At 46.3% G+C, this 13,083-nt stretch overlaps 1 protein-coding gene across 1 annotated transcript in view; it reads left to right on the plus strand.

Annotated features, from left to right (window-relative positions):
- The window catches only part of ptprua (protein tyrosine phosphatase receptor type Ua), a 202,344-nt gene that overhangs the window by 177,816 nt on the left and 11,445 nt on the right, over positions 1 to 13,083 (plus strand). Inside the window, exons 22-26 of the mRNA XM_056419063.1 lie at positions 3,484 to 3,581; positions 4,590 to 4,706; positions 4,833 to 4,987; positions 9,169 to 9,304; positions 10,246 to 10,395. Coding sequence (XP_056275038.1) covers positions 3,484 to 3,581; positions 4,590 to 4,706; positions 4,833 to 4,987; positions 9,169 to 9,304; positions 10,246 to 10,395 — 656 coding nt within the window. The remainder of the gene's footprint in view (positions 1 to 3,483; positions 3,582 to 4,589; positions 4,707 to 4,832; positions 4,988 to 9,168; positions 9,305 to 10,245; positions 10,396 to 13,083) is intronic.

Consider the following 13,083-nt stretch of genomic DNA (forward strand, 5'->3'; position numbering starts at 1 on the left):
TGTACAAGTCCTGCAGGGTGGGAGTGTAGTTCCAATAGTGCGCTCAGCCGAGCACTACTCTCTGCAGAGCCTTCCTGTCCTGAGCGGAGCAGTTGCCAAACCAGGCTGTGATGCTTCCTGTCAGGACGCTCTCTACAGCTCCTGAGTAGAAGGACTGAAGGATCCTGTGGGAAACTTTAAATTTCCTCAGCTTCCTGAGGTGGTAGGCGCTGCCTTGCCTTTCTCACCAGAGTGTCTGTGTTTGTTGACCATGTCAGATCCTCGGTGATGTGGACTCCCAGGTATTTATACCCGCTCACCCTCTCCACAGTAGTCCCGTTAATCCCCAGTGGTGAGTACGTCCTCTGTTGTTGTACCTTCCTAAAGTCCACAATCAGCTCCTTAGTTTTGGTGACATTCATGATGAGGCAGTTGTCCTGGCACTAGAGTGACAGAACAGCACCATCCTCCAGGTAGGCCTTCTCGTGTGGGAGATCAGGCCCACCACCACTGTGTCATCCAAACTTGATGATGGTATTGAGTTGAACCTGGCCACACAGTCATGTGTGTACAGGGAGTAAAGTAGGGGCTGAGGACGCAACCTGGGGATCCTGTGTTCAGGGTGAGGGATTTGAGGTGTCTGCCCACCCTGACCACCTGTGGCCTGGCGGTCAGGAAGTCCAGGATCCAAGCACACAGGGGTGTTCAGTCCCAGCTCAATCAGCTTGCCGGCCAGTCTGGAGAGGGACTATGGTGTTGGCTGAACTATAATCAATGAACAGTAGTCTCATAGCCCCCCTCTGGCTGTCCAGATGAGAGAGTGGTGTGCAGTACCTGGGAGACAGCATCATCCGTGGATCTGTTTGGGCGATAAGCAAACTGCAGCGGGTCCATGGAGGAAGGAGGAAGGCGCAGATGTAGTCCTTTATCAGCCTCTCAAAGCATTTCATGACCACCGAGGTGAGGGCCACGGTCGGTAGTCATTCATACATGCTGGAGAAGCATTCTTGGGCACAGGGACAATAGTGGATCTCTTGAAGCAGGCGGGGACCACGGACTCAGCCAGGAGAGGTTGAATATTGTGGTGAACACTGGAGCTAGCTGGTTAGCACAGGTCTTCAGTACTCGCCCAGATATGCCATCTGGACCTGCAGCTTTCCTGGTGTTCACCCTCAACAGAGCCCTCCTCACACTGTGCTCGGTCACAGAGTGTGTGTTCATCCCCAGCGGTAGAACTCACCTCGGCTACGCTTAACGGTGTTGTTGTTAGCGGCGAGCTAGCGCTGTTGTTGCTAGCCTCAAACCGTGCATAAAATGAGTTCAGGTCGTCCGCTAGGGATGCGTCGGCACTCACCATTGCGCGGGTCTGCTCTGGTAGTTTGTGATAGTCCGTAGCCCCTGCCATAGGCGCCTGGTGTCGCGCTGCTCCATCTGTGATTCCACTCTGTCTCGGTACCTTCTTTTGGCTTCCTTCACCGCCCTCCTCAGTCCATAGACCGCTGCCTTGTACTCGTCCATGTTGCGGATACAAGACCGGAGTTATAGGCAGCAGTGCAGGCGTTCACAGCTTCACGGATGGATCTATCAACCCACGGCTTTTGATTAGGAAAGACCCTAACTTTTACCGTGGGGACGATGGTGTCCGTTAAGCGTTGCTATGAGGCTCATTACTACTTCCATAAACTCGCTGGCGTCACTGGAACTGGATTGGATCATGTCCCAGTCGGCGATACTCAGGCGTCCTGTAGCTCAGCCTCTGATTGGTCAGACCACCGCATTCGTTCCTCGTCACTACCGCTTCCCGCGATCCTTTGTTTATACTCCGGAAGCAGAAAAATGGCGGCATGGTCTGATTTCCCTAACGGAGGGAGAGAGACAGCCTTGTAGCCTGTCTTGAATGGCGTATAGCAGTGGTCCAACGTTCTTTCCTCTGGTAGCACATGTAATGTGCTGGTGAAAGTTCGGCATGACTTTTTTTAGGTTTGCCTTGTTAAAGTCCCCAGCCACCACCACAGCCGCGTCGGGATACTTGTTCTGATGCCGACATAACACATCATGTAGGTCCGATAGTGCTACGTCGGTGTCCGCTTGTGGTGGAATGTAGACGGCTGTGGTGATGACCGAGCTGAACTCCCGGGGAAGGTAGAATGGACGGCATGAGATCGTCAGATGTTCCAGGTTCGGCGAGCAGGAACGAGAAAGAGTCTTAATGTTTTTGGGGTCGCACCACATGTTGTTTATCATGAAGCAGACCCCTCCACCCTTAGATTTACCAGACTCTTCCGTTCTGTCTGCACGGAAAACAGAGAAGGACTCGGTTGGACATATGACTCGATCCGGCACCAGCGGGTCAGCCAAGTTTCCGTCAGACAAAAGATGTTACAATCCGCATGTCCCGTTGGAATCTGATCCTTGCCCTAAAATCATCCATCTTATTTTCCAGAGACTGGACGTTAGCAAGAAGGATGCTGGGCAAAGGTGGACGGTGGGCTTGAACTCTCAGTCTGTTCGAATTCCGCTCCGTTTCCCTCGATGTTTTCGTCGTCTCCCGTAGTAGCGGCTCCACTGCTGTTGTTGCGGTTCGCTCGATCTCTGCCGGCCACGCTGGATCGATGGAAAAAGTGGACAAAAACCCTTGTTTTGCGCAAAAGTTTATGTCCAAAAGTGTGCTGCGGTCGTATGTTGTTAGTGCCGATGTGTTTGTGGCAAAGAAAATATTAAAAATAAACACAAAAACTAAAAGAGCGCACAATCTCCGCGGAGCTGCCGCGACGGCGACTGGACTCAGCCGCGCCATCTATCATTCGATATACCGTTTAAAAAAAAATATATATATATGTATATGTATATATATTCATATATGTATTAATATATTTATTAATATTTTTATATATATATATATATATATGTACAGTATATACACACACACACAGCTGATATATACTGATATCCCAGCATATATAAAGGATTATAAAGTGCTCCTCATCCAGGTCAGTTACAAGATAATATTTCTATAAAACAAAGTGAATGGGATAAAATGACATCTTGTTCACTAACAACAGTGTAGTGTGTTGGGCGCAGGAGGCAGCACAGGGGAGGACCTCGTGATATTATCAACGCCGGAGTGTAATTAAATCAATGGAAGTGCCATCTTCTCAGGGGCTGTGATTTGTGTCTGCCACCGGTGCCCAGGAGAGGCAACACAGGCGCTTGTTTGCACAATAGCTGAGGATTTGTGGGTGTATTGAAATGACATTCCTCTGTAGTATTAGGAGAACACAGAGCGGGCAATAGCTCATGATTGACACATTGTTACTCCGTTTCCTGGCACGGAATACACAGCGCCTCTACATTGATGGTTATTGCTGCTATTTTCTCTGACTTATGGCTCATCCCTCCGCCCTCTTTATCCTCCTCTCTTTCACCTCCTCCGCCTCGTCTCCTCGCTTCTCCCCCTCCTCCTTTCTATACCTGCACCTCTACTGTATATCTCTTCCTCTGCAGGCCCCAAGCAGGAGATGATCTACGACTTCTGGCGGATGGTGTGGCAGGAGAACTGCTTCAGTATTGTCATGATCACCAAGCTGGTGGAAGTGGGCAGGGTGAGTTCCCCGTCCCTTTTTTTCTTCCTGTGACCTCTCCAGATTCCCCCCCCCCCCCCCCCCCCACACACACCTGTGAAGACGGATGGAGGGCATATATTCCCGGAGCTCGCGATACATCAGAAGAGCTGCTGCTGCTCTGTGTTGTGGGAGGAAATGGTTGCTGCCGTCAGGTCATGAGTGATCACCTTTTTGCTTTTGTGGCTGCGCTCCAAGGTCACAGCTTTGATGTACATGAATGTTCTATATAGTGTTCACGTCCGTGGTGAATACTGTGAGGGTTTTTCCAAATACGCTGTATATGACAAAGTGTTATACATGAGCTGTTTTGCTCTCACTCAGCACGCCATGCGTTGGTCCATGGCTCTGGAAGAGCATCGATCTGTACCGTGCTTAATAAGGATTATTGTATCTTAAATAACAAGTGATTTACCGTAACCATCACCCTTAGCGTGAGGGGTGTCTTCGCGAACACAGATTTGAGTGACGTGTAATTTGGTTTGCTTCGAAACATCTTCATCGAGCTTTGCAGGTGTGAAAAAAAACAAATGAGTTCCGCGGCCCTGAAGAAAATGTCGATGCCACAAAACACGGAAATATGAAATTCAATATCCCATTCACTTAAAAATGTAAAAGTGCATGTTTCCAATGCTGCCGGGTGGAGGACGGCGAGAAGAAAAGAACACCATCACCGACGGCGAGTGCCGTCTCCAAGAGGGGGAAACGCCTCGAGAAATCTGATAAAAAAAGATATCTTCTCGGACCTCGGCGTCTTGAAATGTGATCACGGAGATGATTGGAACAACTGTGGTTCAGTCCAAATATTTAGCAAAGGTCACAACGGGATTAGAGCGTTGCAATTGTTCTGCTTGTTGACATCTCAGTGTCCAGTGATGTGGATCTTTGTTGTCGAGGTACATGTAGCTGTGTGTGTGTGTGTGTGTGTGTGTGTGTGTGTGTGTGTGCGCGTGAACCTCCCTGAACTTTAGCCGTTGGTTGTGTTTCCAGATGAAGTGCTGCAAGTATTGGCCTGATGACACCGAGCTGTATGGTGACATTAAGATAACGCTACTGAAGACAGAAACACTGGCAGAGTACACCGTGCGCACCTTCGCCATGGAAAGGGTGAGTCACACCGTGTGTGCAGCCTCCGAGTCCCAACACCAAAACATTTCTCGTTGCGAACTCTCTATCTAAATATTCCTCTTGTGCGACTAGCATCTCATTAGATGTGCCTGATGTTTCTTCTAGAGAGGTTACCCTGCCAAACACGAGGTGTGCCAGTTCCACTTCACCTCCTGGCCGGAGCACGGGGTGCCGTACCACGCCACCGGACTGCTGGCTTTCCTGCGCCGGGTCAAGGCCTCCACACCTCCTGACGGAGGGCCTGTGGTGGTCCACTGCAGGTAACTCCTCACTTTCCACCCCGAGAATGACCGAAACGCTCCGGCAGGTGCATGGGCTTTAAGTAATCCCAGGTGCAGGTGTTGTTCGACTCTTAAATCATATATTTCTTTCGACAGATTTAATTTGCTCTGCTCACTTCCAGTTTGTGTTTACCTACACTTCCCAAAATATCTTCCATCCTCTTGGCGGCGTGGCCTGTAGGTGTCGGTGGGAAGCACAAAAGTGATAAAAACAAATACCAAAAATTAAGAAGAAAAAGAGAGGATGTTGTGTTTCAAACATAACCAGCAAGATATTCATAAAGATGTAGGCAGTTGCACTGTTGACATCCAAGAAAGATGGATTTTTAGTTCTCTGTGGGATATTGGCTTATTAGATTAGATATGACTTTATTCATCACCAGGGGGAAATATCTTTGTTAATATTTCCATTAAAGTTTGTACATTACATAAAGGTAAAATAATGACATGTATTTGCTTGTTTGAGGTGTAGTAGTTGTCCTCTCGGCAATGCCATGATATGTAATGGAAGTTTTCTGATTCCCCTCGACAGAACGCTGCCTCTGTTTCTTCTATTGTAGACAAAGCATACGCTCGGCTACTCATCGGCACCGCCACTCCACCAGGAAGCCCACAAAGTAAAATAAGGAATACAAAATAGTGCCAGTGTCTGTGGTGAAATCAACCTCAATGGTTGAAGGCCACAGGGGGTCCTCGATCTATGTCGCCCATTCCTCCGTCACTACAGTATCTGATCAATTTGCGTCATCAATACATTACATGTCATTTAGCTGACTCTTTTATCCAAAGGGACTTACAATCCTGGTACAATCATACATACTTGCTCAAGGACACATCGACTAGGGCGGGGATTGAACCTCCAACCCCCTGATTGAAAGACGGACCTGCTACCCGCTGACCCAGTCGCTCTAGGAGTCCACACGAACGGCTCTTGAAACGCCGCGATACACTTTGGATCGCTTGAGAGTGTTTCTGCGTGAAACAAAAACCAAAGACATTACATTACATGTCATTTAGCAGACGCTTTTATCCAAAGCGACTTCCAATAAGTGCATTTCAACCTAGAGTATAAACCAAGAACAACAAGAACACAGGAAGCAACACTTCCTTAACTCAGTCGAACCACAAAAGCACCACAATAAGTGCCATCCCAGTGCCACTGAAATGCAAATCTGTGTTTTAATCCAGATATAGTCGGAAAAGGTGTGTTTTCAGTCTCAGGCGGAAGATGTAGAGACTTTCTGCTGCGCATCAGGTCTACCAACGTATCTGCTGGTGGAGACCAGAGTAAATGACCCGAAGGTTGCAGTGGACCGAGACGCACCTGTTACCGGGGTCTGGGTTTTCTGAGTTGGATTGACTGCTTTCATCCGGCGTGCGAGTGAAAAACAACCTTAGCCCTCTTAAATGAATAGATTTTATACTTTCAAACTTTGAGTATTTTCCTCCTGCCAGACCATAATGGTAATTCCATTTTTCCATAACAAAGACCCTCATTATACTCGAGTACGGGCCGAGTGTCTCAGTCGATGCTGAAGGCCCCCCGCTGAGACCTCTCCATTTTCGGTGGTAAATTCCGGCTGGTTGAGCCCTCTCCTCTCTCCCCTGCGCCAGCATGGGGGCGGGCAGGACCGGCTGCTACATTGTGCTGGACGTCATGCTGGATATGGCCGAGTGTGAAGGCGTGGTGGACATCTACAACTGCGTCAAGACTCTCTGCTCCCGGCGCATCAATATCCCATTCACTTAAAAATGTAAAGTGCATGTTTCCAATGCTGCCGGGTGGAGGACGGCGAGAAGAAAAGAACACCATCACCGACGGCGAGTGCCGTCTCCAAGAGGGGGAAACGCCTCGAGAAATCTGATAAAAAAAGATATCTTCTCGGACCTCGGCGTCTTGAAATGTGATCACGGAGATGATTGGAACAACTGTGGTTCAGTCCAAATATTTAGCAAAGGTCACAACGGGATTAGAGCGTTGCAATTGTTCTGCTTGTTGACATCTCAGTGTCCAGTGATGTGGATCTTTGTTGTCGAGGTACATGTAGCTGTGTGTGTGTGTGTGTGTGTGTGTGTGTGTGTGCGCGTGAACCTCCCTGAACTTTAGCCGTTGGTTGTGTTTCCAGATGAAGTGCTGCAAGTATTGGCCTGATGACACCGAGCTGTATGGTGACATTAAGATAACGCTACTGAAGACAGAAACACTGGCAGAGTACACCGTCATGCACCTTCGCCATGGAAAGGGTGAGTCACACCGTGTGTGCAGCCTCCGAGTCCCAACACCAAAACATTTCTCGTTGCGAACTCTCTATCTAAATATTCCTCTTGTGCGACTAGCATCTCATTAGATGTGCCTGATGTTTCTTCTAGAGAGGTTACCCTGCCAAACACGAGGTGTGCCAGTTCCACTTCACCTCCTGGCCGGAGCACGGGGTGCCGTACCACGCCACCGGACTGCTGGCTTTCCTGCGCCGGGTCAAGGCCTCCACACCTCCTGACGGAGGGCCTGTGGTGGTCCACTGCAGGTAACTCCTCACTTTCCACCCCGAGAATGACCGAAACGCTCCGGCAGGTGCATGGGCTTTAAGTAATCCCAGGTGCAGGTGTTGTTCGACTCTTAAATCATATATTTCTTTCGACAGATTTAATTTGCTCTGCTCACTTCCAGTTTGTGTTTACCTACACTTCCCAAAATATCTTCCATCCTCTTGGCGGCGTGGCCTGTAGGTGTCGGTGGGAAGCACAAAAGTGATAAAAACAAATACCAAAAATTAAGAAGAAAAAAGAGAGGATGTTGTGTTTCAAACATAACCAGCAAGATATTCATAAAGATGTAGGCAGTTGCACTGTTGACATCCAAGAAAGATGGATTTTTAGTTCTCTGTGGGATATTGGCTTATTAGATTAGATATGACTTTATTCATCACCAGGGGGAAATATCTTTGTTAATATTTCCATTAAAGTTTGTACATTACATAAAGGTAAAATAATGACATGTATTTGCTTGTTTGAGGTGTAGTAGTTGTCCTCTCGGCAATGCCATGATATGTAATGGAAGTTTTCTGATTCCCCTCGACAGAACGCTGCCTCTGTTTCTTCTATTGTAGACAAAGCATACGCTCGGCTACTCATCGGCACCGCCACTCCACCAGGAAGCCCACAAAGTAAAATAAGGAATACAAAATAGTGCCAGTGTCTGTGGTGAAATCAACCTCAATGGTTGAAGGCCACAGGGGGTCCTCGATCTATGTCGCCCATTCCTCCGTCACTACAGTATCTGATCAATTTGCGTCATCAATACATTACATGTCATTTAGCTGACTCTTTTATCCAAAGGGACTTACAATCCTGGTACAATCATACATATTTGCTCAAGGACACATCGACTAGGCGGGGATTGAACCTCCAACCCCCTGATTGAAAGACGGACCTGCTACCCGCTGACCCAGTCGCTCTAGGAGTCCACACGAACGGCTCTTGAAACGCCGCGATACACTTTGGATCGCTTGAGAGTGTTTCTGCGTGAAACAAAAACCAAAGACATTACATTACATGTCATTTAGCAGACGCTTTTATCCAAAGCGACTTCCAATAAGTGCATTTCAACCTAGAGTATAAACCAAGAACAACAAGAACACAGGAAGCAACACTTCCTTAACTCAGTCGAACCACAAAAGCACCACAATAAGTGCCATCCCAGTGCCACTGAAATGCAAATCTGTGTTTTAATCCAGATATAGTCGGAAAAGGTGTGTTTTCAGTCTCAGGCGGAAGATGTAGAGACTTTCTGCTGCGCATCAGGTCTACCAACGTATCTGCTGGTGGAGACCAGAGTAAATGACCCGAAGGTTGCAGTGGACCGAGACGCACCTGTTACCGGGGTCTGGGTTTTCTGAGTTGGATTGACTGCTTTCATCCGGCGTGCGAGTGAAAAACAACCTTAGCCCTCTTAAATGAATAGATTTTATACTTTCAAACTTTGAGTATTTTCCTCCTGCCAGACCATAATGGTAATTCCATTTTTCCATAACAAAGACCCTCATTATACTCGAGTACGGGCCGAGTGTCTCAGTCGATGCTGAAGGCCCCCCGCTGAGACCTCTCCATTTTCGGTGGTAAATTCCGGCTGGTTGAGCCCTCTCCTCTCTCCCCTGCGCCAGCATGGGGGCGGGCAGGACCGGCTGCTACATTGTGCTGGACGTCATGCTGGATATGGCCGAGTGTGAAGGCGTGGTGGACATCTACAACTGCGTCAAGACTCTCTGCTCCCGACGCATCAACATGATCCAGACTGAAGTGAGTGGGAGGGCGGGGAGGGCCGACACTGTTCGCCAGAAGCTCACCGGTTTCATCTGCTGGTTGCCCACGGTTCCCATCGCTAGTGCTTGATATTATAAGTGTGTGCAGTGGGAACAGCCGTGTTTCTGAAGTGAAGTGTTTCTTCGCACAATGTAAACACACTATTTATAGGTTTATAATGAGACAACAATGAGAGCGCTACTTTGTGATACTTCAAGACAAGCATGAACTCATATGAGCTAGTCACCTTAATTGCATTATTATACACACTATTGTTTAGAATAGTAACTCTATTCAAAGTCTGCTGGGTTTTACCTCAGTCTTCAAATAAACAAACCAATGCAGTAATCAGTAGAGTAAATACAGCTATTTAAAGTTGGAACACATTTCTCACATGTTCTCTTACGTGGAGACAATACAGTAAATGCAAAAAAAAAATGGTATTCATCCCCCTTTTAATTGAATCTTTTCACCTGTCAGCGAGCATTCGTCTACCAGCTGAATACGCATTTCGTTAATTACGGAACACATTAAAAATGATAAATAAGTTGGAATAGGGACAGTTTTATGCCTGCAATGTTTCATGTATCCTCGGCTCTGATCTTTTGCTTGGTTGGATGTCAAAACAGATATCCTGGTTCCCTCGTTAATTGCACAGCTCATGGCAATATTTAACTGCCGTGTGTGTGGGCAGCGGCGTTGCTCCTCTGATGTGTGTTTTTTGCACTTTTTACCCATTTATAGACACATTTCTGCACTGGAACAATGATAAAGAGTGGGAAAAACGACCATTACGACATTCGCAGCAATAATTAAATTTGCCATTGTTCTTCACAAGTGGGCAATTAACGGGAGGCCCATAAACGCAGTGGATGGTTTTTGTGCGACTTTGTACATTTGTGAATGTTTCCCCCCCCCCCCCGCTCTCTGCCTCTCAGGAGCAGTATGTGTTCATCCATGATGCCATTCTGGAGGCCTGTCTGTGTGGAGAGACCGCCATCCCGGTGAACGAGTTCGCCATAACCTATAAGGAGATGTTGAAGGTCGACACTCAGAGCAACACCTCGCAGCTCAGAGAGGAGTTTCAGGTACTGCACACAGACACACAACATGTATTTAAGACATGTATTATGCATTCGTGTCTATATGATACATCGCCTATTTGGGTATGAAGAATGGCCTATTGATAATACTGTGAATATAAATGTGGAAACAATAATGCCCTCTGCTGCATCCTGTTTACGGTACGTTGATTCCTATCTATCTCATAAATTTGTAAAAAGTGGGGAAAAAAAATGGTGTGCTTTCAATTGATCTTCTTGGCGTGCCTGAATAAATAACCGTGGAGCACAAGTAGCACCATCCAACGTTACGGGAACATCATCGCAGCATCTTGGTGATTTTTTTAAATTTAAAGAATACCTTTATGAATCAGAGCAGTCGCATAAGAACGTAAGAATCAGAGGGCGGTTTTGAGTTTATGAACAATTCAAATTCGCGCTAGGAGGCTCATATAAATACATGGTTGCCTCTCATTGGCGGTCCCTTATCTTCCCTGTCTTTCCCGTGACATCTGGGGAATGCTGCAGTGGGGAAAATGGAATTAGGGTAGGAAGTTATAATAATAATTCAGACTTCTATAGCGCTTTTCTAAATACCCAAAGACGCTTTACAGGGAACAAGAGACAAACAGAACAAAACAAAAAGAAAGCAGACAAAACGAACAAACAGGATCTGTAACATAAAGAAAGGAAAACAAACTGGGGAAGCTGTATCCTTACAACCACAAAAAGCAAACCGGCACAAAAAAAGTGCAGCCCTTTATTCTAATAGTCACGTGTATCTCAAGTCATTTATTTTGTACTGTATTTCTTGAAATATATAAAGCTTAAGCAAAAAATAAATAAACGGGATTTGACGGCCAATCGGCGAAAGGCAAGACTCGACCAACCGGAAATGACTTTATAAAGTCTTATACACCCATAGTTGAACTGAAATGTTCAAACCACAAATAGAGATGGCAGAAAATCCAGAGTTGTGATTGTAGTCACATCCACACAGCTTAATTCAACTTGCAGTGTGCAAAACAACCCGAGTTTAGGTAAAAGTTACATTTTGATGCAGTTTGAATTCGCAAAAACTCGTACATGTCACGGGAGTATTAGGGTGGACCCAAATGCACGACTCAGGAGACAGAACTGGAAAATAATTAACTTTACTCCAAGTACCGGCAGGAACAAAATAGACGGGAACAGATAAATACACTTTGTAACACTGGAGGGCTCGGTCAAGAAGAACACAAGACAATCTGGCAGAGGACAAGTGAGGGAACTTAAGTAGACGGGGACTAACGAGGGAATGGGCAACAGGTGAGACGGGCATGAAGACCAGGTGAAGGTAATGAGGGACTAACGAGGGAGTGATCAGAGGCAGGTGAAGGGAGGTGGACTGACGAGATGGGAAGCAGGATCGGGAATGACGTGATAGTTAGAGACAGGATGAAAACAACTAATAATAAAAGGAAAGTGTGGAGCTAAACTGTTACAGTACATCTTCAGGATATATATGTGAGGCTGCAACAATCCAACTGTTCGCTAGAAAGAGAGAGGAATGATGCCCGGGCCTATTGAAACTGAATAACAAGCAAGTCTCTCCACAGTCGGCCGGTCTTAAGCTGGTCGTTAGTGGTCAGAAGAATGGCCCTGTCGTGGAGGTTTGTATTTATGTTCAGATTTCACACAAAAATCTGCCTTTTAAAGGAATACAGTAATAATACTCCCCCATGCATATTATATCTGGCATTTGAACTTAAGACATGTGCTCTTACTCCTGGCCCCGCCTGCTTCAAAGAGATCCACTATCCCTGTGCCCAAGAATGCTTCTCCAGCATGTATCCTGTGGTGCTGTATTTCTTACAAATCACTGCTGGACCCTCAAAAATAGACTACAAATAAAGAAATGCCCCAGACCTCCCTCTGGTTCTGTTATGTTATCTGCACAAGCCTTGCCTTTTTTATTTCTGCGATTCGGTGTACGTCCCCCTCACGAGAGCTTTTACATTTGCCCTTCCAAACACAGTTTGTCTTGCAACGCAGGTCTTCAGTGAGAAACCTGCTCAGCTTGTTAAAAATAAATGAATAGTCAGCATGAGAGTGATGGCCACTACGGCTGCTTTTCTAATCAGTATACATTAAACATAAAAACACTGCTCAGCATTTTCTGCTTTGCTCAGCAGAAAAGTTTTAGATTGCAACAAAGAAGGTGTATTTTTTCTTTAATGTAATAGTATTGCCTTGACCGGTTAATAGCAGTTATAATTATGTTATTGATTGGTGACCTTTGGCCGGAATAATTATAATATTTCCTTTTCATATGCAGTACAATTACCCCCTCACAGTGCCGCCGCTCATATGAGTCGTCCAATGAGACAGCCTCTTATAATTGGGACCTGTAGTCTAGACTCTCGATGCAATATTCCAGTTATGAGCTTAAATGTTCTATTAATTTTGTCTAAACCAACCGGGACTCATTCACAATAGGAAGTAAGTTAGATAATCAGTTCATTTCAATTGCTTCATAATCTGCCTATTCATAATGTTTGAGGGAAATGTGTTTTCATCCTTTGAGCCTTGTGGGGATTTAGACCGATAATGAATTTGTTTTAAAGTTTCCCGGAGATGACTGGAGATAGTTGTGCTTGTCAAGTATTGACTATATATTTCTGTCCCGTCTCTCTTTGATCCAATTTCTGTCCCGCCGCCGTCGCCGTCTTCCGT

This window comes from Pseudoliparis swirei, chromosome 1, assembly GCF_029220125.1.
Source record: "Pseudoliparis swirei isolate HS2019 ecotype Mariana Trench chromosome 1, NWPU_hadal_v1, whole genome shotgun sequence".
NCBI classification, from domain to species: Eukaryota; Metazoa; Chordata; class Actinopteri; order Perciformes; family Liparidae; genus Pseudoliparis; species Pseudoliparis swirei.